General features: G+C 39.6%; 1 protein-coding gene across 1 annotated transcript in view; it reads left to right on the plus strand.

Annotated features, from left to right (window-relative positions):
• The window catches only part of LOC131030646 (uncharacterized), a 110853-nt gene that overhangs the window by 47300 nt on the left and 35602 nt on the right, over positions 1-27951 (plus strand). Inside the window, exons 5-6 of the mRNA XM_057961553.2 lie at positions 13705-13918; positions 16274-16415. Of these exons, the coding sequence (XP_057817536.1) occupies positions 13705-13918; positions 16274-16415 (356 nt within the window). The remainder of the gene's footprint in view (positions 1-13704; positions 13919-16273; positions 16416-27951) is intronic.

The raw sequence follows: 27951 nt of genomic DNA on the forward strand, positions 1-27951 counted from the left end.
CAAAACGTTGGAGGGTCCCCATTCACATAACGCGGAGTCATTGGAGAAGTTTGTATATACTATCGCTAAAATGATGGGGGATCACGACATTACAGAGAGGGCGGTTTGTCGAATGTGTGTCCAAAATTGATCAAACCTATAGTTAAGGCTCTTAAGAACCTGTCGACCAAGGCCTTTTCTGGATGGGTCATGGATGCTTTCAACATCAAGGAGATCGTCAAGAATGGGGATATGTTTGACGCTATTGTAGTTTTATGAGATTGTCTGTGTAGGAACAACATGGAGACTTATGAACATATGGTCAATGTAAATGGGGATTTGTTTACCCCAGGGCAGATTAAGAGAGCCTAGGAAGTCATAAAGGTCATATGTATTCTGGTCTTTACTCTTTTTTTACTCTTATGTATCTTTTTTTCTATAATTTTGAAAATAGGCGCTACTCCCACGGTATCAGTTTTTTTATAAGCAAATTGCTATTGTGGGGGTAGCACCCATTTCCATCAAACCAGAAAAAAGATACATGAGAGTCAGCAGAAAGTGAAGACCAGGATACGTATGGCCTTAATGACCTCCTAGGCTCTCTCAATTTTCCCTAGAGTAAACAAATCTCCATTTACATTGATCATATGTTCATAGGTTTCCAAGTTTTTCCTACACAGACAAACTCGTAAAACTGCAATAGTGTCAAACATATCCCCATTCTTAAAGATCTCCTCTACACTGAAAGCAATCGCTACCCACCCTCTAAAGGCCTTGCTCGACAATATCTTGAGGGCCTTGATTGTAGGTTAAGTCAACTCTACACATACCATTCAGCGAACAACCCTCTCTGTTATGTCATGATCTCCAGTCGTCCTGGCAATAGTATAAACAAACTTCTCCAAAAGATCTGCGTTGTGAGAATGGAAACTCTCCAACATTTTATGGCCGATGATTCTACGAATGATATCCTCAACCTTGTCATTGAAAGCAAAGATTTCTTTTAGCTAAGCCTCAACAAACTCCTGCGAACAGTCACACTTGCACTCTGGAATGATGATGTACTCCGTCTCCGCGTCATGTGGCTCAGAAGATTTGACCATCCTCCAAACTTGAGCTCTGCAAAAGAAAATTTGATTTCCCGTTTGCAACTACATCTAAGGCATCCCGTCTTTATAGGCGGACAGGACCGCTTGCGTATCTTGAAGAAATTTGAAATTCTATTCATGCAGGCACCATGTATTTGTGTCTATCCTATCCTTCCGTCCTTTTGGCAGTGTGATTATTACCTTCTGTAGAATAAAAGTTTGTAATGGAGGCGTTCTGCATATGGGGAGCACCGTCACTAAGGGTGAAGCTAGTCTAGGCAGAAGTTACATTTGATGTGATAGATTCACACCCCTAATCTATCGCGTGGTTTGGTAAAAAATCCACATCTTGATTTGCCTCCCAAAATATGTGTTTGATTGGGTAATCCATTTTGCCTTGGATTTCTCTAATTCCGATCAACCACATTGTGGATTTCCAACTCGGTGCCTTGCCAATGATAATAGCTCGAACCACATTGAGGGAACTACCCCATTCCAACTTTCCTCTGTTATTTCTGATTATGAAGTTGGCGGCAGACGGGCTCGGGTTTCCCCTAGAAGCAATCTATATATATGTGTGTGTGTGTGTGTGTTGTCTTCCCCATTATGGTATTATATATTTTTGAACTTTTAGAACAAATATATTTTCTTTTCAAAATTTTGGATAGATACTTTATGGGTAGTGCTTAAATAACACATATAGCCATATTTTCTGCCTAAAGTTGATTTTCGAGATGTTTAGAGAATGATGTTATTGGAGATGGAGCCAAGTCACTAGGTTGATATGTGAAATGGTTTTAGATGGAGGAAGGTAAGGATAACTAAAATAGTAATTTTAAATCTGAACCTATTCATAGTAGAATTTGATTTGGAAACAAAGATCTATGCTTACTAAAATTTAGACCTGCTTTGTTATAGAAAGAATGGAGGGTCTTTTATAGGTGTGTTGATGTTTGTTTTATCATCTACCAAACATTAGAATAGGATACCCGAAGGCATTCTATCCTCTCCTGAAAAATCACCACTGATTCCAAGGTCTATATGTGCGAACAAGCGACTTTAGTGAAATAGCTTCTTGGATAGTGTATGCTGAAAATCTCAAGGGGGACTTACGTTAACAAATGTTTGTTGAATTGCTGGACTTTAGACGGATTTAGCAATTTTGGGCTCTTTCATTTTTTTTTAGATTTTCTGGGATTTAGACTTTCAAAAAGGAGAAAAGAGATAGAGTTTAGGAAAGCTAATCTAATCCTATGAACTCCGGAGACGGTATCAACTGGGTGCTCTCGAGAAACCAAACTTTGCTTCACCACACTAGGGACAACTACACAAAGCTGGTGCAATCTTCAATGGATTGTGCTTATGATTAGGATGTTGGGATGTACAGAGGATGGGCTCAGACTAACTTTGCATGGTGAAATGGAAATCATCCATTCACCAAAAGTATGAGCGGAGATACACCATCAATTAACACTTATCAAATCCTTCATTCAAATTAACAACAATGAAAGCAAATCTAGATTAATTTTAACTAAGTGTTGACGAAATTGAAACCATAAAAATCATTCAAACAATAGGGATTACAAAGCTTTAAGAGAAAGCGCACATGCAATATATTATCTGGACATGACCTTACGCAACAATATGTCAAAAACGTCACACTCTCCAAATGAGAGGAGGTAGCCTTATATAGTTTTTCAAAAATAAATGAACGACCGAGATCAAACAGTGATCAAGGGTCCAGATTGAAATTTACAAACCCTAATTAGGGTTTCCCAAAGCACTATCAGCTTGAATGAATAGGAAAGTGACATGTGGCACAACTGCTAATCTCACTGAGGTGAGTGTCCAGTTTCCTCTTTCGCAGATTCGATGTACCTGGACACAATAAGCCTGACCTCCTCCATAGTGACACTTGGCAAGCTGCTGATCTAGAAGTCGATGATGTCCACATCATCGATACATGTGGCAAGGATGTTCTCCCACTCAACTGCTTGGGCAAGAAAGTTCTCATCGATGAAGAGAAAATTTGCAATCCTCGAAAGATCGCCCTTGTCAATCATCCCCGAGTCTTTGAAGAAGCTTGACTGAATCCTGGCTCTCAGGTTCTCTGCCTGCAAGTGCTTCTCCCTTATACTCTCTTTCTTCCAGATCTCTGATGCTACATGAAACACCTTGCTCAAGATCTCCTTGACACTCTCCTCTGTCTCAAAACACTTAGTCTCAGATTTCTTCAAAACTTCAATCTGGGTGACCAAGGCATAATACCAGGTGTTAAAGTCATACCTATCCCCGGCTTGTATGACATCTGCATCCACCAAACTTCTCTTCGACAAGCCTCGGATAACCTTCAAATGCGGAAGTATTTCATCTTGAATTTCCTCCACGTCTTCCCAATTGGTAGCTAGGTCTTGGATATGACTGACCAACGAAGAGGTTGACTCATGTGTTGACACTAAATTTTCCACCAGTATATCAGCACGTGCTGAAGCATATCTGAAATCCACTCCTTGGCCTGCGTGAATGTGCCCTTCATATCCTCGTAATCCTTCATTGACTCCTATTGAAGAGGTTGTGGAGGGGTGACCGGTATCTCATGGTTGAGTGGCCTGGTAAGATGGAGAACATACTTCCTCCATTGTTGGTTTTCTTCCTCAATCTTCTTTCCCTTCTCTCTCTCCTGAGCTAAACTTGCCTTGAGGGCGTTACAAGAGTCATCAAAGTACTGGACCTCTTGGTCTTGGGTGGGCTTACCCAACTCTATAGTGGCGATCTTATAGTCTTCTGGGGCAACACTGTCCCGAGTTTTCCCTTCCTTCGGCACAACTATTTGAACTGTCCCGAATCCTGCACTATCCCTCTGAATCAACGAGAACTTTCTGGCTGGCTTGGGCGGTTTGGCTATGACTAGCTCATTCACCTTCTCTAGAAATGCTGTTGTGATTTCTTCAGAACAGGCTTCCTTAGGGACCTTAGCCCTTATCCTTTCCCTTAGCCAATCAGGGATAGTTGATTGCTCTACGGTATTCTGATCAAACCCATCATTTGTCCTTCTTGGATTAGTAGCTATACCATCCAAGAAGACTATTGGAGATGCAGGCATTTCAATTTGCTCTCTGTCCGGACTTTGGACGACTGCTTTCATTATTTCCTCGATCGAAGGAGAAGACACTCTCACTTCATTATTAACCATACATATGTCCATCTCCTGCTCCTCAACAACATTCTGATCAGGTACGGCAGGTGCGACACTCGGGATGGAATGACTTTCGCTGGATTCCCGTCTCTCCCCTACAATCTTCTTTCCTATGGCCTTTCCAGAGCTTCCAACTAACTCCTTCCTCTTCCGGGACCCAACACTCTCTAGATTTCGGGCATTGCCTGCAGAGATACAAGGGTTGGAGGACAAAGAGTCATCTACTCCCATCAAGTCATAGGTCAAGGCCACACCTTTAGACTTCAATTGTTTTGTCCTTTTAGATGTCCACCACTTAGAATACTCGACCACCGACCTCATGAGGTCTGCCAGATCTGATTTCTCTCCCTCTGCCCAATCTATCAAGGCTAGTGGTTCATTCTTCATCTTTTCAAAGCCTGGCTGCTGAAGCTCAAGGCTGTCCTCTACTTGGTCAGCAACTCTAAACACCTCCGTTGCTCTTACCATGCTCAAGGGAATCCTTGACCAAAATCTCTTCTTGATCTCGAAACTATCGGCTGCGTTAGCCCAATAATCTTGTAAATCAGCTCTGTGCTCAAATGTCATCCCTTTGACCCTTTTTATTTTGTGGAACGGATCGAAATTCTTCCTCGCCTTGTACTGATAAAAGGGATACCAAGCCAACTCCTTCTCAGCAGTGGCAGTAGCTTGTGACGATGGACATGTTTCCAGTCTATTCCCAATCGTGAGAGAGGAGGTTCTTGTCTTCTTCTGTTTATCTCTTTGAATTGCCATATACCCCTCCAATTGCCTCACAACCTCGAGTAACACAACTCGGTTGGTAGGGTAAGCTGGAAGCTTATAGGGAGACCCGGTAAACCCTTGAATTCTAAGGTAAGTGAACTTCGGGTATTGGATATACCAATATCCAAATCTATTGATGAAGTCCATAGACTCTTGAGAGAGTCTTTGATGCAGTCCACCTTGCAACGTCCGTGTGATGTACATGAGAAATGTATCATTCACCCTTTTAAAATGGAACTTTTCTTCCATGTGGAGCTGGGGATAACAATCATAGACTGGAAACTGGTTTTCTTTGTTTCCCACTTCCCCTCTGCAAGTGAGACCTCTATATCTATAGGTTCTAGCCAGGGAATAAAACAGGTACGAACTCATGAAGAAGGTCCTATTTGCTTCCAAGTTCTTCAGCTAGCTATCCAAGTTGTCACTTATCATCCGAGCCCAGTCTATCATCTTCACTCCATTCATTATTTCATTAATAAAATAATACATCCAGGGCTCGAACGGAGCACCTTGAGGATTCCCCATTATCCTGTTCAGTAGAACGATCATATCTCCAGTATCTTCCTTTGAAGTATGCTCTCACCAAGCTCTTCCTCTGAAGTTTGGAGGCACCTTTCCTTGGCTTATCCAACCAGGAATGATTAACGATGGCGTCATACTCCTCCAAGTGATCCTGATACATGCGATCAACTTCATCCTTGGTCACGTACACAGCGTTATGATATTCTGGGATTCTGAAGGCTTCTTTGATGGCCTCATCACTGATATTTGCCAATATTCTCCCATCGGGTGCAACAATATCTCTACTGGCGGGGTGGTAATGCCTAGCACATTCAACTACTAATTCGGTGTATTGCATGGTGGGGAGAAAACCAGCAGCATGCATGATGCCACTCTTCATCATCTTTCGTGCGGTTGTGGTAGGCACAAGGTTGTCCAAACCAAACATCCGCTTCTTGAACTCCCTCAGATTGATGTGCCCGAGGTTAGTGTCGCTAACATTCTTCCACTTTGAAGTCATCCTTGACTCAGGAGGAACGTCTTTGTCCACTTGAAATTTCATAGTGCCTAGAATCTGCAATTAGATAATGAAGCTTAAGTTAGAAATTAATTCGTGAATTGAAGAAAATAGGGGCTGCGAATGGCTAAGTGTTTGAAGATTTCATTTCATTTTCATACTTAGCCACAAAAATGGATTTTTGTATATAAATTCTTCAATCCTAAGGATGATTGTGATCACAATCCAACACCAAGTGTTATAACTTCAAAAACTCTCTTTTACTTGGTCAATAAAATGATTTTCCTTCACTAAGAATTCGAATAAATCCACTAAAATCATTTTCAATGACTCTGAAAAAACTCAGAAAATGCACAAATCTGCATTGTAAATTCAACTTCACCTTCGAATAGATTGAAATAAGGCTGTAAGTTTCTCAGAAAACTCAGAAAGAATTAACAATTCTTCTTTATACCAGCTGGCTTCACTCCAAAATCTGTGAATCCTTTGTCAAGAAGCTTGCCCAACTGCAAGCAATATCGAAATTTTCTCCAAATGAACTCCAATCTGCAAACACTTCTTTATGCTCTCCTTAGCTTAAAGAATTTCGAACTTCTTGGTGTAAGAATGAAGTTACAAATGATGCATTTGTAATGAAGTTGAATTCCTAATTAGAAACACACAAAATCATCCAACTCATGTTTCTAAATCTAACTCAAATCTTGGGAAAGTGTTGTCATCTTCTTTAGTTCGAAAATCCTTTACTTGTGCAAGTTTCTAAATTGTTTTTAGTTCACTAACTCGAACTAGGCTCATAAAACAGTATCTTCCAAAAAGTTTCTAATTTGGAACTCAGTCTGAAAATCATCTTGATCTGCAAATATCTTCTTTCCTATTTTAATTTTGAGTTTCCATTTTGATCTCCTAACTCGCTGATCTTTGAAAATCTCAATTTCCAACTTTCTAAATTGATTACAAGTTCGATTTTTTGGAAGATTTGATGACATCACTCGGATTCTTGTTGACTTTATTTGACTTCCAAGAGTAGGGCGGAGTTTTTAGTGTTCAATTTCATGTTTGCTTGCCTTTAATTTCATACTTGGGTGGACTTTTGGAGGTCTTCAACATGGGCGGCCTTTCTCCTTATCACCATGCATGGCGGACTTTTATGACTCCACCATCTTCTTTGACATCAAACTTGGGTGGACTTTTCATTACCTTTTCAAGGCATAGGGTGGAGTTTTGAAGTTATCCAAGGCGGACTTTTTCCACTCCACAAGGCATAGGGCGGACTTTGGATACACCTCAACACATGGCGGAGTTTAGGAAGGACATCAACATAGGGCGGAGTTTTGAGACCACTCCCAAGGCGGACTTTTCTACTTCACCTAGGGCAGAGTTTGGAAACATGGCTACCAAGGGCGGACTTCTAAAGTATCTCCTAGGGCGGACTTTTGACTACCTTCATTCCATAGGGCGGAGTTTTATGACCTCTCCACCAAGCATGGCGGACTTTGGAAGGCCTTCATCCCATCCTCTTCAAGGCGGACTTTTGAACATCCCAACATGGCGGACTTTTGATGCATCCCATGGCGGACTTTGAACATCTCTCCAACATGGCGGATTATGCTTGGGCGGACTTTTGAACCCCTACCATAACACTCAACATCATCCATTAGCCAAACTTAGAAAATTTTTGGAAAATTTCAAAATTTCACAATTTAACCAAATTTAACCAGATTAACTTGAAATTTGAAATCCATACTCAGGCAAATCATCTGAAGCATTATGACCCCTAAAATGTAGGAAACTGGGTTTTTAGGTCAAAACTTGGAAATTTTGGATCCCGGTCGAAGCAGGTCAGTGGTATCAATGCAAACCCTAGGTCCCCATTCCGAAAAAGCAAAAAGCAGACATCCCTAAAATAGGGAAAACTTTCTAAAAATAGCCATACCAGGGATTGGGCTAAAAATGCCAAAAACGAAACTTCCTAAAAAATAGGAAAAAGCAAAAAAGCAGACTTTCTAAAAATAGAAAGTTGTTCAAATTCGTCCAAATTAATTGCGATCTTCGTCCTTTGGCCTTTCTAGGCACTTTGACGGTGTCTTGACTCTAGAATCACTTGGTTTGCAAAAACTAACTTTCAATCCTTAGGACTTGAACTATTCAAAACTGAGCAAGACTTGACAAAACTAAAGCGGAAGGCAACGCGACACTAACAAAAACCCTAGAAAGCAGGAAAAGAGAGGGCCCCCATTTGCAATGGGGTGATGTGTGAAAAAGGTCACAACAAGGTGAAAGGTGAATTCTTAGACAAATGATACCGTTGTCATTTTATGACACCCTTGGTCCATTAGTGAGAACTGATCAGAGATATGTTCCATGGACTAGCGCTGCCCCAATTGATCAAGGACAAAGCCAATGGTCATGAACTGTTAAGTGTTGTCTTCTTGGAACCCCCAGGTTCGAAGCCTTTTCCTTCATGACCTCAGAATCCCGAAACCCCCAAGTTCCAAGCCTTTTCCTTCTTGACCTCGAAATCTTGAAACCCCCAAGTTCCAAGCCTTTTCTTTCATGACCTTGGAATCCCGGAACCCTAGGTTCCAAGCCTTTTCCTTCATGACCGCAGAATCTTAGAACCCCCACATTCCAAGACTTCTCTTCCCTTGCGGCAAGACCCAACGTTCGACTTCCAAATGACGTGATCAACACTCAAGGCTCTTAATGCTCCACCAACCCCTGTGACTTGTCTACTTTCATCCATGAAGCTACAGGGGCGCATTTAATGCTTTTTGCAAGATTGCCATCAAGTGGAGTACAGGGCCATGCTTATTTATGGTTACTTGATGGCCTTCATGTCAGGCTTGCATGCTCTGACATTGGGATGTCAGATAATCCACCTTCTAGAAGTACTTTTCTTCTTGGGATTGCCTTGTCAGGATATGGCCAGGTTGCTTGCATACACACCATGTCAGGTCTGTGCACCTCCCTGCCTTCCCTGACTAACATTCCTCTATGCAAGCCAGGGTCAAGACTTCCTCTCCTTGACCATTGGTCTCTCCTCTGTGACCAATTTGCTATATATAGGTTGTTAAGCCTCATTGTAAAGGGTTCTCTCTCTGCTGGCTTGAGCTACTCTTTGCTCTTTCATTTCTCTTCAAGAGTTGTATTTTTTCTTGCATTTCTACTACTGTAAGTTTGGCCATTGGCTTGAGAATGAATTGAAATTATCATTCTTGCCTTCCTTCAACTTATGCATGCTATGTATGTTTTCTTACCTTCATTGTAAGTGTATGTTTTGTGGCTTTCTCTCATGTATATGCTATGTTAACTTGTTTCTAGGTGTGACTTGTGGGAAACCTTCTCCCCTTTTGACATTCAACAAATTCTAACCTCCATACATGCGTTTGGGGTCATTCATGCAACCGAAGTTTGTGCATCTTCTGGGTATTTCAATTGGTTCATTGTGTCAAATCTAGGTGGGGAGAGAAACATCTCTTATCTTGGTGCATCACCTCCTTTTCATTTTAGCATTTCTTTCTCCCCTTTTCCTCTGCAAGTTGTTAGGATAGGTTTAGAAGTAGAATTTGGAGTGTTGAGTTGGTTCAATGCCTGCACCTGGATTGAGAAGGAAGCCGACTTTCTTCGGAGATTCAGTCCCTTTGCGCAAGGTCCCACACTTCAGGGTTGTTTCCATGTTTCATGACGTTGTTGTGTTGATAGCTCAGCAAGGGTGCAAACTTTTGTGACAACAGATACCTTATGTACAAATTTGCATGGACACTAATACGGATATAGACACAGATATGGTATTAGTTTCGGATATGACCATTTTTGAAGACCCCTAATATGGATACAATTGGATATGACATTCATAAAAAACACATACACATATTTAACACATTTTTCTAAGTTATTAGAAGAGATTTTCATTACTTTGAAAGCAATATAGAGCATAGAAATGGGACTTGGACTCGGCAAGGGTGACTCGACTCAGGACTTGGGACTTGTCAAGAAAACTTGACATAGACTCGGCAAAGTGAAAAACCCCAGAAATTTAGAGATATTTAAGTATTTAAAACTTGTTTCATGCACCCTTTATTAAATAAACCTTAAAAACACAATAACATCATCGAATAGAAGCTAAGTTGATCACATACACAAGTATATGTCAATCACATAAGTATAAATGCAAATTGTAGTTGAAGGAAATAACAAACTTAGATATATAAATATTGTCAAATGTATACAAAACGCATGGAATATGGAATCCATGACATCAAATGTTGCAAACAAATATCAAAACAATAACTACAATTCTATGGCTCAGAGGAGCCTGCATCCCTCCTATGAAGGTGTCTAAGGTAGATCCTACTATCTAGTGGGGGTTTGGGAGTGGAGGCACTAATGGGTTTGAGGGGTAGCAATGATAAGCTGCACGAGGTGATAGATGTGAGAAAACCCAATGATAGAAGGGGTGTGGGAAACACACTTGCATTTTCCTATGGGCTAGAAGTGGGGGGCTATGCCCTCGATTTTTTTTTTAGAGAAACGTCAAAAAAAGTTTGTTTTTGTCATTTTTTGAGATTTAAAGAAAAAAATTAAACTTTGGCCGAGTCTGGGCATCGGAACTTGCCGGTTCCTGATCAAGTACGTGAATCTTGGGACTTGCCTAGTACTCAGATGAGCCCATGTCCTGGGCCCTTGGGACTTGCCCAAGGTCACTTGGCCCAGGACTCGCCCAGTCGTGGCAAGTCTTGGAACTTTGATATAGAGCCATAATTGCTACATAAATAATTATAAGTTGATTTAACAATTTTATAGTACACAAAATAATTATACAAACAAGGATCTATAATTAAATTAATAATAATGTCATTTAAAGCTAAATTAAAATAAAATAAAGTAAAATTTAAATATAAATTCTAAGTTGCTGGTTCGGGTACAAGTGTAGGTATGGGTATTTGAACCCGATACCAAAGTGTGACAAATTTTCTTTTTCCTTGGGTACAGGTATGAGAATATATATACTCATAATTGCCAATAAATAGAATATTTAAATACTTCATATTCACAATTTGCAAAAAATGCAAATACTGAAGTCTCAAAATGTCACTACACAATGAAAATTCAAATAACCATCCATATTTAATATTCGTATTCTTCTTCATCAGAAGCATCAAAGTCAACATCAACATTTGGTTCAATTTCATTTGAACCACAAACAATTGATTGACACTCCCACTAGCTATGTCAAGTGCAAAAGCCACCTCTTCTATGGAGACTTCAGCAAATTGTGCAACTATAGCATCGAAATCAACACACTCAGGGACTAGATCACAATTCCATTGGGTCATGTTTTTTGGCTTCTATTATTCCTCTGATTTTCTCTACCATGGAGTCCATGCCATCATAAATTTCACCCAAACATAGGTGATCAATATCAATATATCTAATAAAGCTCATGATGTGCTTAGTGAAATTCAAATTATATTCCACACGAACCCACTAGTCATCATCTAGGATTAATGCTTTTACTTATTGGGCTCTTTTTATGCTTGATTGCCACCATAAACTCCACAAGTTGCCGATGACCATAGAACTCAAAGCCTCTTACACCTTCACAAGTCATATTAATACGATTGTATGATATGGATATTGTGTTTCAACAACCTAACATGGTATAAAAAAATACACATCACATATCAACAATAAAAAATAAAAAATAAAAAATAAAAAAATATATTAAAAAAAATAAATTTAAATTACCTTCAACAACTTCAACTTGGAGAAGGTCCTGAATATGGCTTGTGAAATATGATGATTAGTCACAAACATTTGGATCTCCTCACTTGCTATGTAGATTTGTTTGATCCACTCAATTTGTGTGCCAATCTTTTGCAATATCAAATGAGTGGATTTCACATGGTGTCAAAAAAATGCGACTATTGTTGCAAGGTGTGCACCCTTGGTCTCCTTGTGTTGTGTAGTGTAGTGCTCGAGTTTGCGACATGGCTTAACCACCTCCTGTGGATTTGTTATATCTCACGATTGTATCAGGCATTAACAGGTTGATCTTTTGGTGCAACGACAACCGTGTTTCTAACAAGTGGTATCAAAGCCTAGGTCATGGGTTCAAACCCCTTGGTTGCACTAGAGGGGGGGATTGTTGCAAGGTGTGCGTCCTTGGTCTCCTTGTGTTGTGTAGCGTAGTGCTCGGGTTTGCGACATGCCTTAACCACCTCCCGTGAATTCGTTAAATCTTGTAGTTGTATCAGGCATTAACAAGTTGATCTTTTGGTGCAACGACAACCGTGTTTCTAACAACTATATGTAGCTTCCACTATATACCTAGCTACCCTATAATTCTTAGCATTGTTTGTTATGACTTGGACAACATTTTCAGAACTCATCATTTAAATATATTCTATGAGGATATTGGCAATGAAACTTGCATCTTTACTCGCCCCTCAATCCATTGCCTTCAAAAAATATTGCCCCTTTAGGGGACACTACTATAACATTGATCAACTGTCTATTTTTGCAATCTTTCCATCCATCAAAATTGATGGACACACCTGTTTCGGGCCATGTATCCTTGATTATTCTCACTAATGTCTCAACTAAAAGTTTCTCCTTCAATAAGGTGGTTTGCACCTTTTCATACACAAACTAACATAATAAGATGTATTGCAAAGGTTTTTCACCATATCTTTTCAAAAAGGTGATCTGACATTGTTGAAACTGAAAGGATACTCATTGCTAGAGCAATGCTCTAATTTGCAACCTCTTGCACTTCATTATTGAAGGCCTTGTCCAATGGGCCTCTTTTTTGTGAAATCCAAACATTCTCTTCTTCAGAGGGTGGTGGCACTGCTATGAAAGGAGCCTGTTGTGAGAAGCCATGAGGAGGTTTCTGCAAGCTTCTCTTGGCAAGAGGATGTGCAAGAGCCTTTGATCTATCACTTGTCTTGTTGGTGTCCTCTCGTTCTTTGATATAAGCCAATATTTGTTGATGTTCCTTTGACAATTCTTTATTTGGCCCTAGGAAAACTTTTATTCCTTGTAAAGGGATGGCACATAAGTGAGCTTTCACTTGAAAATATGAGCTCTTATAATCTTTTCAACGTTGGCTACAATGCCAAAGAAAACCCACACCACTAGAAATTTGTTGAATGATTGTTGTATGTCACCAAAGAGGTGAGGTTGCATCAAATTTAAAGAACTCTTCATTTTGGGCAACTGAAATAGAACTTCCACTTCCAGCCATTTTGTATGAACCTAAAATGAAAAACATTACAATTAACAACACTACAATTGAAAAGATTAAAACAAAATTGGCATGATAACCCCTAATTAGCATAAAAAGCTCAAAAAAATAACTTAGAACTTGAAAAATCTTAAAAAAAATATTGGAATCTTGGAAAGAACGAAAGATTTAACTACCTTTGATGGCTAAATCTTCCTTGTGCAATGATTCCTATCCTTTTGGTGTCGATCTTACTTCCCCGAACCTCTCACCTTCGAAAAAAATGAAGCAACCTTCAAAACCCAACAATGGCATCTTGGAGGAAAAAAATGCTCTTCTTAGTTTCTCCAATCATTATCTTTGTAGTTTTTATTGCATAGAAACAGTTTTCTGTTGCTTCTTCTATTTTTAATACATGTTCTGTTTGCAGGCAAGCCTGTCTACATGTATAGCATGGGAGGACTTGCGGAGTACTGTGTAGTTCCAGCCACAGCATTGACTATTCTTCCAGACTCATTGCCATATACTGAGTCGGCTATTCTTGGATGTGCTATTTTCACAGCATATGGTGCAGTTAAACATGCAGCTGACATGCATGGAGGAGACACAGTTGCAGTCATTGGTGTTGGTGGGGTAGGATCTAGGTAATGATTTGTAGCTTAAAATATGTCATCTGGTAGGTTGTGTTTCTACCATTACTCTTTTTCTTTTCTTATTTTCTGTTCGAGATAGAAGAATCAACTGCATCTATGAAATAATAGTAAAAAATCAGGTAAGTAATCATTTTTTGTTCTTTGGGATATTTTACCTAATAAAATCATAATCAAGCACGTCTGTGCTTAATCTTACGTCTCTCTATTAACACACTGTTTCCTGGCATTCGTTTTTAAAGTTAATTTTGTTTCAATCTTAGATGATCTTTCATTTTATGGGTTTGACATGTCTGATTTGTAAATAAATAAACTTTAGGAACTACATCCTCAAATTCTATTGAACACAATCTGACTAATGGATTTTTTAACAACTTGATGTGAGCACCTGTGATTTGATAAATTGTTAGTGGAAGTGACACAGAATGGCATCCTGAAATCTTATTATACACACAACCTGACTGATGTTATATTATTAACTCTATTCAAAGCTGGTTTTACAAAATATTTAGTGGAACTGCCATTGAACATCTTCCAAGAAATTCCAATAACTGTTGGGTAAATTGCAAGAAACAGTAATCCAAGGAACGGCTACAATGAAAGCATTATGCAAAAAAATAGATTTCTTTAATCTCATAAATGCAGATAACAAACCTTCAAGAACTTTCGTGCAAAGGATTATATTTCCTGGAGTTACATACAACATACCATCCTGTAGAAAAAACAAGACGTAGCTTTCTTAACAAAGTCATTGCAGGGCATTCCACCTTTCAACCATATGGTGAAAACCAATATTTCTTGAGTTTCCAGGACAGGGTGATGGGAGATAGGGTTTCAAGGATGGCTAATATATATGTATACGCACACACACATACATCTATTGTAATATTAATAATATAAAAAAATAACCTAATTGACATAAAATTTATAAAATTAAATACACAATTGAGAACACAGCTAATAATTAATAATTCAATGTTAATTGCCAAGTCATAAATGTTAAAGGTTGACTCAGGAAACCAAAAGTATAAATGGAATTCGATTACTTGGGATTTAATTGGGAAAATCTTGAGAAAAAAGTGTCTTTTCCATCCAGTGTTATCAAACCCAGATTAAGGCCTTTGAGGTCACAGGGACCTTCATTGCACATGGCAATTTTGGGTGTGATTTTATGTTGGAGAGCCTTGTGGGCCCCCCTTGAAGGATTTGAATTTTATATATTTCTCTATAAGTGCAACAGTAAAGGGACATCCTGGGAAATGTCACCCAGTGTAGGGAGAAGTCGTGGGCACATTCACCTAAACTTCTACAGATTGGGGAAGGGGAGGGGATGTTCTGTCCCTATCCCCCAATCACACACGTGGGGTTGTGTTGGTAAAATCCCACGGGGATGTCCCCAGGGTACACCAGTGAAAACTGATGTCCTAAACTTACACGGCCATACTGATAACCAAGCATTTCAGGAACAGAGGTGAGGGTGTGTCTAGGTCAGGTATGAACTGCTACCTCTTCAGGCTTCTCAGAAATTAATATAGTTTGGATCCAACAGATAAGCTGAACATAATATATTTGGTAATGTTATAGTTTAATTATGTAATAAACTTGTAGGTAAAACTTTTTTTAATCAGCAAAAGTGTAGATATTAAAAGAGGTCATCAGTATAAATTATAATCAATCTACCCAAACTCACCGCAACTTAGATTTCATCAACCACTAAACTGTTTAATGAAACAAACACAGTGTTGGTACTCAATAATTGGCATACAATTCTCTAATGAACACAATGACAGGGAGTGAATCAGCAAAGACTGTCATATAAATATATAGATGAAAGCCTTTGCCAAAGAACTCAATATCATACATCACTTGATATTTGTATCTTAAGTGCCTACTGCATGTTTGTAATATAAATGGAAACCCCCCATCCCTCACAGCCCTTTATTTTTACTTATTTTGTGTTTTTTATTTAAATTGATGGAGTGCTGGGCTGTAGCCATCCTTGAGGTGGTCAGGGACTTCTAGATGTCTACTGCCCATCCCAGGGATGGCTAGCCATCCCTTCTATGTTATTTTTCATCCCTAAAACATTATCTAAAATTCAGAAAGTTTAGGGGGAGGAGGGATGGGGAACATTTCCTGTCTATCCCCATGTCCTTGAAACGCTTCCTACAGGGGATGGCTCCATTTTTTCAGGGGATGTGTCCTTGGGGTACATAGTTCAAAATTGAATGTATCAAAAATTTGTATTTTTTCCACCTTGTAAAACAAGATCAGGTGTAAATAGGATGGTTAAATTTAGTTGAATTTTCTTCTTGACATTTTTTAATTTTATTTGTTTCTTGAACCCAGTTGCTTGCAGGTAGCTCGAGTATTTGGGGCTAGCAAGATAATTGCTGTTGATGTTAAAGATGAAAAGCTTGAGAATGCCAAAAAGCTAGGAGCAACCCATACTATTAATGCATCGAAAGTGAATGTTGTAGATACAATTAAGGTAAAATTTTAGAGCTCAAGAATTAGCTGTTTTTGCTGCAGATACAATGAAATTAAGATCCTATAACTTCATTGTGTATATGAAGTTGTATAATAAGAATGCACCTCATGTATTAACCGTACTGATGCCCAAGTCAATGATATCAAATACTCTGTTTGTAAGAGAAGAAAATTGTGAAGTGTTCAATATAGAACATTTTATTGGGACAAAAATTGCTAAGTAATGAATTTACTCTAATATAGGCAATTTTTCCCCACTTTGTTAGCAACTTGACTAACATGTTTCATTTATAATATAATCCATGTTGCATATTGATCTTTTAGTTTTTATATTTTATTATATTGTAAATCCTTTTATGCTAGCTTTATTATCTCCCTCCCCAACACACACCCCATCCCCCCCACACGCACACCTACCCACTCACCCTTGTCGTCTCCACCATATGTAATTGCATGCAGAACACTCCTTGAGGACAAGAAAGTATTTATTTATATAATAGCCACAAGAGAAAAGCATAGTCCCCATCCACCCCACCCCACCTCCCCACACCTATGCAGCCACCCTTGTTGTCTCCACCATATGAATGCATGCAGAACACTCCTCGAGGACAAGAAAATATTTATTTATATATTAACCACAAGAGAAAAAGCATAAGATCTCCCACATTCACCCACAGTCTTGTTGTCTCCACCATGTATGAATGCAAGTAGAACATTCCTCAAGGACAAGAAAGCACGCTTGTATATATTAGCCACAAGAGAAAAGCATGAGGTCTTCCACTAGTCTTGAAAGGATTGTATTGTTTCATTGAATATGATCAGTATTCACCATCAACCTATTTGTAGAGAATAATTTCTTGATGTTCATTGCCTTCTAGCCTCCTATCCTATTAAAGACTGAGCCTCACTAGTTTAAAGTTCTAATTACTTGTAATATCCATTTTTGCTGGTTTCTTTTTTGATAAACAAAATTGAAAATTGTGAGGGAGAATCTCTTTTACATAAATTCATCTGGGCTGATTAAATAAAATTATAAATGCAACCAATTAGCATAAGTTAATCTGTTTAATAGAGCTGTGTTGACAATTGAATTGAGTAAATACGACAAATAAACAAGAGGATAGAGGGGCTTAGCTCTAGGACTGATGATGGAAGAATACAGTTTATACTTTCTGAATCAATTTGCCATTGCCTTGAAATTATTTGCCTTGGTCTGATGGATGCCCCAGAGTTTGAATTCTCACAAAAAATGACTCAGATTGTTCCTGATTGCCATGAACCTGATTTAACACGGGTGAAATTGATTTGAACCACACAGAACTGATCTGACAGAAAGTGTGCTTGAATACCTGTTTCCCCTATTCTAAGTATCTGCATGTGTCAAGCTTGTTGACATGATAGACACCATTGAGGAACATGTTGACTTGATAGGTGAATGGATTCTTCATGGCCAAAACCTTTGGTGGACTGAATGATTGGTCGTGATAAATATTGAAGACAACATTTGCTATCATGCAGGTGGCCTATGTGATGATGATGCGAATTTGATTTCTTTAACACTTTTTTTGAATTGAACTGTAGCTCTAATGCTCTTTAGAATTGCAGTTTTGCACTTATTGAATATCCTTATAAACCATGCCATAGCAGCATGTCACATAAAACATGTGCTTGTTCGGGCTCATAATGGCTAATAAGGGGCTTGTAAACTTGGAATTTGATTTGGAACTGTGGGATTCGGGGATCATTCTTGTGTTCCTTGAGATTGACCCAGATCAATCTTTAATCATGTAAAAGTCATCTGGAGGGAAAAGGTGGTGATCTCAATGTACAGAGTGAATGTCTGGAGACAATTGCAAATGGGTGTAGATAATAAAGAATAAGAATCTGGTAGATTCAAACTTAGCACAAGAGTATGCCACTTGATGAGTTATTATATTAAAATGTTCTCTTCAAGGTGAGCACAAAACTAAATAAGAAATGGCATAGGTATGCTAATAATCTAGAAAAAGATATGAGGAGGTGTCTATTAACAAAATCAAACAGAGCTTTAGTGAGACAAAGATCAGTAGATACAAATACATTTCACTTTTTATAAAGAAACGAGCTAAGAACTTGGAAAGGAGAAAGATCCTATGCAACAACCAGCCACAACTTATGACAAGGCTGCTGATAGATACATAGTTAGACATAACATGAGTGTAACAACATTTAAACCCCGAACTAGGATCAGTCAGATACTATGTTACTCGCAGATGTGTCCCCTAGCTAAAATTCCCCGTACCCCATACTGGGGACGTTTTGGGGACGTGCGGATGTGTTGTGACCATTTCACACATCGCCTCATCAGGATGGGGACCCCTCTTCTTTTTTGGTTTTGCTTTCTCTTAGCTAGGTTTTTTCTCTGCTTGATAGGTGTTTTGAGTGAGTTAGTGGTTGCCGGGGTTGGGTAGGTTAGGGTTTCCTTCGCAGAGCTCACCTAGGGTTTCTTTTAAAGCCAAATTTGACCTACCTTGGGGAAGTCATGTGTCGTTTGCCTTGAACCCTGTTGTAATCTTAGAAGGATCTTACCTTTCAGGGGATGGAAAATGTGTGGATTGTATAGAATAGTTAAAAGGTTTGAGTTAGGATAGGTCAGGGATGTTGGTTTTTTGGTTAGAGTCTTGTCTTCTGTCGAGTCGGAGTCGATTGAATGGAGCCAGTAAGAAAATAATAGACTTGAATGACAAAGAGAAGATTCAAGGAGATGAATTTAAGGCAAGATGGGTGGAAAAAGTCAAGAAACTTGGGCTAGACATGCATTTCGTTCCTGACCCTTCCAAAGGGTCCAGAGCAAAATTTCACCAAGGACCCAAGATTTCACCTAAGTCAAAGAGTGGTTGAGCGAATTGGCAAGGATATGGAAGGACTTGCATCAAGGGGTGAGTCTAGGGCAAAGTCAAGTTAATATCATGGGGAATTATGCCAAGAATAGGAATTTCGCTCCTGACCCTTCCAAAGGGTCCAGAGCGAATTCCTTTACAAGACACTTCACCTTGACCCAAATTAGGAGCTAACCCATTCCCAGGCTTGAGTGAAGGTAAAACACTTGTTTGAGTGAAGAAATGTGGAAAACGAAGATAGGATTTGAGCTCAAGGAAGAATTTCGCTCCTGACCCTTCCAAAGGGTCCAGAGCGAAATTCATATAAGACCCTATTTTCTTCGCAAAGTCTCCAAATGAATGCCAAGTTGAGCTTGATAAAGATCAAAGGAGGCCTAACAAGTTATATCCAAGCCAAGGAAAGGAGAAAGGAAGTGAGAAATGAGCCTAAAATGAAAATTTCACTCTTGACCCTTCCAAAGGGTCCAAAGCAAAATTTCCATATCCTCTACTTTTCTCTTTGACATGACCAAATTTGCAGCTCCTAAGGCATGGTTTGAGGGACTTTGATGCATATATGCCTTTGAAGGAAGGTTTGAGGCGATGAAACTGTGAAAATCAACCTAGAATGAGAATTTCGCTACTGTCCCTTTCAAAGGGTCTAGAGCGAAATCCTCATTTGACCCTCTATTTTGCCTAAGGCATTGAAACGTGAAGATTTTGAGCTAAGTAGGTGGCAAATAGACTTGATGGTGATAAGGAGAGGTGAATTTGATCAAATTTGAAGGTGGATTGGGTGAAGGAAGTGTGAAACCAACCTAGAACATGGATTTCGCTCCTGACCCTTCCAAAGGGTCCAGAGCGAAAATACCCATAAACACTATTTTCTTCCTTGCTTAGACTACCAACCTTGTTCCTTGAGCGTATTTGGAAGTGGACTAACATGTCTTTGCCTTTTGAAGTGATGGAATGTGAAGAAGTGAAGTATTCTAGCCTAAAACTTGAATTTCGCTCCTGACCCTTCCAAAGGGTCCAAAGCGAAATTCTTGAAAACACCTATTTCTCCTTAGATGAGGTCAAGACCTTGGTTCCTATGGCGTGGATGCAAGTGGAGTGGTGTATATTTTCCTTACAAAGAAGATTGGAGTTGAAGAGATGAAGAGTCAAGCCTAGAATGTGAATTTCACTCCTGACCCTTCCAAAGGGTCCAGAGCGAAATTCCCAAAATCTACCTTTTTCTCTCAATTTTGTGTCAAGACAAACCTTGATCAAGGTGAAATGAGTTTTGAGATACGCCTAGGCATGCCTTTGAATGGCTTGTGGCCACCAATGATGGAGATTTTGAGCTAGAACATGGATTTCGCTCTTGACCCTTCCAAAGGGTCCAGAGCGAAATCCTAAATAAGTCTTGTCCCTGGCCATGATTTTTAGTGAAATTCTCCTTTCAAGCCATTTTGAGGTCGAGCAAGTGTTGTCTTCGTGAGAGAGGGATCCAAAGTTGAAAGTCAAAGGAAAACAAGGTGTGAAGAATGAATCTAGGTGAAGGAAAACAAACAAGACATGAATTTCGCTCTTGACCCTTCCAAAGGGTCCAGAGCGAAATTCTCAAGATCGCCTAATTTGCTCATGATGGAGGCTAAGGTAGGGATTCCTAGGCCTTGGCGAAAAGAAGTCTAGTATATATTTGCCTTGGAAAGCAATTTGGAGTAAAAAATGATCCAATCCAGAGCGAAATTCTCAAGATTGCCTAATTTGCTCATGATGGAGGCTAAGGTAGGGATTCCTAAGCCTTGGTGGAAAGAAGTCTAGTATATGTTTGCCTTGGAAAGCAATTTGGAGTAAAAAATGATCCAATTTGGACCTAATCACAAAAATCGCTCCTGACCCTTCCAGAGGGTCCAGGGCGAAGTCCTTTGAAATCCACATTTTTCACCTTGTTTGAAGGCAAATTGCAAGTTCATAATGGCAAGAACATTAGAGGTTAAGGATCAAGATGGTGAAATGATGAAAAAATGGAGTAAAGTGGCAAACATTAAATCTTGAAGACTACTTCAACATCTCCTAGACTTGCCTATGCCTCTTCAAGAGATTCACAAGCAAAGTCACATTCAAGACACATTTTTTCTCTCCTAAAGTGCTAATCAAACCTCATTTTAAATAAATATGCAAATCCGCCTTGATTAAACACTTGTCAAATGGGCTACAATTGATCCTTGAGCCTTAAAACTCAAAAAGATCACTCTTTGCCGCCTAATTATAGTTTTTTTAAGCCTTATTGCTAGGTCGGCCACCTTGGAGATGAATTTTTAAATTATATTTGTTTATTTAAGAGGTCAGCCTCTTAGGAAAAGGATGAAGGCGCCCTATAAAGGAAAGCAAATGTTGGAAGCATTAATCATTCATTCATACCTTCTTCCTAAGCGAATTTGAGGAGTAGAATTAGAATAGCGAATTGCAGCAGGAAGGTGAATTTCTGACCTAAGAAGGCTGGTCAAGGACTGAATCTGCAAAGGCTAACCTGAGGTGCAGACCTGAAACTTTTGAAACCCTTTGAATATCACTTGGAAGGAAGGCGGATCCAGCAGCAATCTACCTTTTATCCATCTTTTCAGGTTGATTATTAGAAATCAGGGATAAGGTATGTACAATCTGATTTTTTGAAGTGTATTGAAGATCTGATTGAAATTTCTATATCAATCTTCTATAGGTTAGGTCTTCAATAATCCAGTTTGATTTGTAGGTGATGTCTAATTTGAAAATTCATAATTTTAAGGGTTTAGCATTTTATTTTCAAATTTTAATTGTTTCTTTAAGAGATCTTAAGTCACCTATCTAAGGTACTATGCCTAGACCTGACTTAAACCTCTTTTCGTAGGTAGCAAATGGTGGCCCCCAAGGCAAGTGGATCCGCTACCTAGCAGGCTCTCATTAAAGAAGATCAAAAGAATGACAATTTGGAGACAAGGATCGTGTCCAAATGGAGCAGTATTGGCGACACCAACTTAGGGAACTTCAATGTGAAGAAGTTACGAGAAGCACCCTACATCGGCAAGCCATCACCCATAGCTAAGAAGATAATTGAGAGTGGCATCATCAAGGCTGCAGGCTTCCCTCCCGTAGTCAGATGTCATGAGCTAATGATCGAATGTGCCAGACACTATGATTCACATTCAAGGACAATTGTGGCCAAGGATGGGATTGTCCTCGCCTATCTTTCAGAAGAAGCTATAAGTGAAGCTTTTCATCTTCCAGAGCCGAGAGATATGATCTACAAGAGCTTAGAAGGAGCTAAGTCTGTCTACGAAGATGACCCTGATACCTGTCTGAACTTCATCAATAAGAATTGGTTACTTAAGAGAAGGCCTCGCTTGAATAAGATACCCAATACGCCTCACAGGATTGATTTCCAAGAGTAATTCAGAGACTTGATAACCATGCTCAATCAGTTTATAGGAGCCTCTCAAGCCTTCTTTTTCGACAAGTGGATGTTCTTCTTTACACAGGTGATTGTTCAAGGAAAAGGAATGTTCAATTGGTCCAGAATTATTAGCAACAACCTAGATGTTCAGTTGAGGAGGCTAGTCCCTACTAAGTCATTCCACATGAGTTCATATGTTATATATTCTTTGGTTAGAAGTTTTGAGTATGCAGGGCTACCACATAGAGGAGTTGTTGGAAGAGGGACAGGAGAGATAAGAGTATGTGATTCTTATGCTCAATTGCATCATCCGCCTAAGAATTACTACAAGCTAGTCAATGACACCTTCACAATGTATATCACTAGGACGTTGCAAGGAGGGATTCACAAACGACTATCTCCAGAAGCACAGGAGTTCGCGAAGAAACATGGTGCATGGTTCATTCAATTTCCTGAATTCACCTACATCAGGGTCCATGGATGTCCTTCACCTCATATGCTGCCAAGGTACCCTACGGACAGAATAATATTACTTGAAGTGACTAGACAATTGGTAGCTTGTGCTAAGGCATCAAGACATAAGCATGGGAATGGTATCCCCATACCTATTTCACTGGGAAATTCAATTGAAGTGTGTCCTAATTCTCAAGCAGCCGAAGATGCAGAAAAGGAACTATCTCTGTATTCATTCACGTCCTTTGCCTCAAGAGAGAATTTTGATCCTCATGGTCATATGGAAGAGATAGTTGGGAAGAAGTACAAACATGTGTTTCAAGTGGAGGTCTTTTAGATGAATGTTCAAGATGATGTAGAGGTAAAAAGGAAGATGCACTCTAGATTACCTTTGGATCTTATCGGGAAATGTAAAGTTTATAGAGTAGCCGATCAAGCACAAGACAGTGGTAGATATCTCCAATCATCCTATGAGAAGGAAGACAAAGAAGTGAAGATAGATTGGAATGAGCAAGAAGTTGCAGACCTGAGAGCATTGATGGACCCAGTTTTGAATTGCACTCGCAGATGGGTGGACGTCTAGCATCAAAAGTTGAAGGAGCAGAATATAGCCATGACATTCATCCTAGAAGCAAGAATAGAAGGAGAAACAAGTGTGAGTGAGAATACTTCTCATTCCTGTTGATGTGTTTTTTATGCACATAACAATACAAAATAAATTACCAAAGTAATTTACCCTCTCTTGAACAAAATCACCTCAGATGCTAAGAATGAGATCAACTAAAATGATTCCAAGGTTTCTACATGTCAGGTCTTGACGAGTGGGTAAGTTCAGTGGTTGATGTGAATTGTTGTGTTTCACTTGGGGACTTACGCAAATGTTTGGATTATCATGAATGATGCGGAATAGGTGTGTTGACAACTCAAGATTTATCAATATGGCTTTGGATTTACTTACTAAAAAAGGGGGAAAAAGAATAGGGTTCAGGAAATCTATTCTAAAACTAGGAATGTAGGAAATGATGAATGGATCTAGTGGAATCAAACTAGGCAAGGTCTCACAATCAGGTATTGACACAAGCTTAGTGCAATCGTCTAAGGTATACTTAAAGATTTTCAGACTATCACCATCAAACGTAGACACCAGCCAAGTTGATGCTTGTCAACGGACGCGTGATAGTTGAAGTTATGCTTACTCAAATTCTGGTTGACCACACAAGGCGCACTTACCAGCGGAAAGAGGCTAGTGGTATGGATTAAGGATTCCACACAAATAAATTCAATCAAATCTTCCACTCAATCTAACATACATGAAAATTAATTCTAATCTAACTTGGAGGAATTGAGAACCATGAATGCAAATACAACATTTGAAGAGCAAAATCACCAACAATTGAACAATGATTAGGATTCAAATAGCTGGAGCATATACCAACAATTCTACAAAAACTCTCCTTTACAAATGAGAGACAAAGAGGCATATATAGAGTCTTTTACAAAAAATGGATGGCCCAGATTGATCTAAGATCAACGGTCGAGATCATGCCAACAAAACCCTAGAATTGCCCTAATTAGGGTTACATAAAAAATGGTGCCACCAACATATGGCCCAATGAAAAGATACCTAGTCATCATATAGGGAATCTTCTAGAAGATTCCTTCCTGCATCTCCTTCTCTCCTAGCATACTCCAAGAATCTAGCCAATACTGAATCTAACTCCTCCATGGAAATGTTAGGCAAGGTATCCTGTTGTAAATCAATCACATCCAATGAATCCGAGCAAGCATTCAAAGTGTTCTCCCATTCTGGCATGAGCTTTTGCGAATTATGAACATGAATCAACAAAGAGACCAAGTCATCTATCTGACTCTTCTTCAAAGAGTCCAACTGACAAAAATACATAAATTTTATCTTGTTTCTTAATTCGGCTAAGTGTAAACCACTAGCATCACTAACATCAACACCCAATAATTCCTCAATCGAGGCAAGGATTTTCATCTGAATGTTCTGAATTAATCCTTCCATCTCCATACAACTTGATTGGGCGTTCTCATAAGCTGATTTTTTCAAGGCTAATGCACAATACCAGCCATGGAAATCATATATGTCTCCATTGTGCACAATGTTCTCGCTGACCAAGGTGGAATTAGGAACCTTCTTCAATGCCAAGAGGCGTGGAATAGTCTTGTCCTGAATAGGTCGGAATTCTTCCCAAACTCCCTCCAAATACTGTATTCTGAATACGAGCGTTGTTGTCTTATCATATGCATGGACAAACTAAGTAAGGAAATCATCTGCCTACTTTCTTTTGCTTTCAATCCACTTTTCCACCTTTGAGTGTGTACCTCTCGCTACCTCGCAATGTGAATGTATTCCATGGTCAACTGCAATTGGGGAAATAAGGGTGGGATCTCCATGCCTTGTCCCTGCAATATACTCTCTGAGTCTAATATTTTCTTCTTTGTACCTTTCATTTTCCGCAATCGCTTTGTCTAACCTTGCATTGATTGCTTGGAGGTTGTCACCAATCTCCTGGAATTCTTGCCCTGCGGATGTACAACCAAGGGCGACTGAAGTGATCTGGAAATCCATAGGAGTAGCAATGTCCGCTGTCACGCCTGCAATAGGAACAACAATCTGCGCAATCCGCATTCCTGTCTCATCTCTAGCTATGTGCGACAAAATCTCCGCTCTCTTGGGCTCCTTCTTCTTAGCACTCCTAGCTAGGTAGTCATCAATATCATTAATAGGTTGTACCTCTATCATTTGTTTACTTTTCTCCATACTTCTCCTCAGCCATTCAGGAATAGCGGCCATTTCCATACCATCATCAAGACATACTTCTCGATCAAGTCCTTTCAATGCCGAAATAACATCATCATTATCATCAGGATTACTCCTGGTCCAATCATATACTTCATTTCCCAAGCTAACTTCCAAAAGGACAGTAGGGGATTCCGGCTGATCATTATTCTCATTAGCAGGTGCAGATGTCGCTGTGGCATGGAATTCGTGGATATTCTCTGGTAGTATCACTGTGTTGGAACACTGCTGGGTCTCCTTATTCTGCTCTGTAACTTCAATCACTTTGATTGATGAGACACTGGGAGGGGGTGAAGGAATGATAAGTGGAGTGATAGTCTTCTGTTTCTTCTTCACCTCCTCAATCTTCTTCCCTCTGGCCTTGACTTCTCCAGGCATGTTCTTCCTTCTCTTGGGAGCTTGACTCTCTTCGTCTGCATGAATCCTGACATCACTGACAGTCCTCTGATCATCCTCGGAAGTAGACTCTTTTGGCTTCATTCTTTCATAAGTGAAGGTAACACCCATGTCAACCAACTTATTCATCTGCATATCTACCCATGTGTGGGAGAAATTCAAGACCTCTCTCATCAATACATTCAGGTCAATCTCTTCTGATTCTGACCAATTTGGCAATAGGATTGCCTTCTTCATTTCATTCTCATAATGTGGGTGTGTATGATCTCTATCATCTAATACCTGATCAGGGATGAGGAAAAGTCCACACTTCCTCATGAAATCCACTGACATTCTAGACCACATTCTTCTCTTCACTGCTTGTTCGTCCATTAAGTTAGCCCAATAATCCTCTATGTCAACCTTATGAGTGAACTTCTCTCCCCTGATCCTTCCGACCTTGTTTGGATCGAATCTTTCTCTTTTATTGTACGTTGCAAATCTGTAGATTGCAATCTCCTCACTTGCAGTGCTGGCGGCTATGGCGGATTGGCAAACCTTTGACGTCTTCCCAACTGAAATAGGGAATGTCATTCCTGTCATGTGCTTCTCTCTCTGGATAACGTCGAACTCTAGAAGCTATCTCACCACTTCCAACAATATCATTCTGTCGGTCGGATACCTAGGAAGTCTGTAGGGTTCAGATTGAAACCCATGAATCCTGAGGTATGTGAAAGTGGGGAACTGTATATACCACGATCCATATCTTTTTATTAACTCTGTTGCCTCCTTGGACAATCTTTTGTGGATTCCGCCCTGTAGCATCCGTGTGATGTACATAGTGAATGCATCATTCACTCTCTTATAGTCTTCAATTCTATGCATGCTCAGCTGGGGGTAGCATTCATAACTCTTAAATTGTCCTTGCTCATTCCCGACTTCACCTTTGCATATTAATCCTCTGTATGAAACAAATCGTGCAAGCAGGTACACCGGGTAGGAAGTCATGGCGAATGACTTGGACCACTCTACATTTCTCAGCTGGAAATCCAGATTGTCACTTATAATATTGGACCAATTCACTAGTGTTCCTCTAAGACAATCCTGGATGAGGTAGAACATCCATCCATGAAATATTGCTCCTTGCGGCATCCCCATCACTCTGTTGAGTAGGAATATCAAATCACTATTTTCCTCCTTAAAATCTATGCACATGAGTGTCTTGGGAGCCTTGGAATGATGAGACCTAGGCTCAATCATCCACTCTTTGTTAATTAAATTTTTACATACACCCATCTTCTTTGTGTATCTGTCTGCATAATCCTCCTTGGTCACATCCTTCATGTCTGTTCCGTGTGGAATTCCGAACACCTCAACGATGGCATCCTCGGCAAGGTAGGCGATGACAACGCCCTTGGGACTCTTAATCATTCTTGTGAGCGGATCGTAACATCATACACATTCCAGGATCAACTCACTGCACTGTATGGACTGTGGAAACCCAGCGGCATGGAAAATGCCACTCTTCATAATATTTGCATATGCTGGGGAATGAACCTGATCTCTGACTCCGAACATCCGACGCTGCATCTGGTCGAAGTCTAGGAAA

Source organism: Cryptomeria japonica, chromosome 3 (genome assembly GCF_030272615.1).
Source record: "Cryptomeria japonica chromosome 3, Sugi_1.0, whole genome shotgun sequence".
Classification (NCBI taxonomy): Eukaryota; Viridiplantae; Streptophyta; class Pinopsida; order Cupressales; family Cupressaceae; genus Cryptomeria; species Cryptomeria japonica.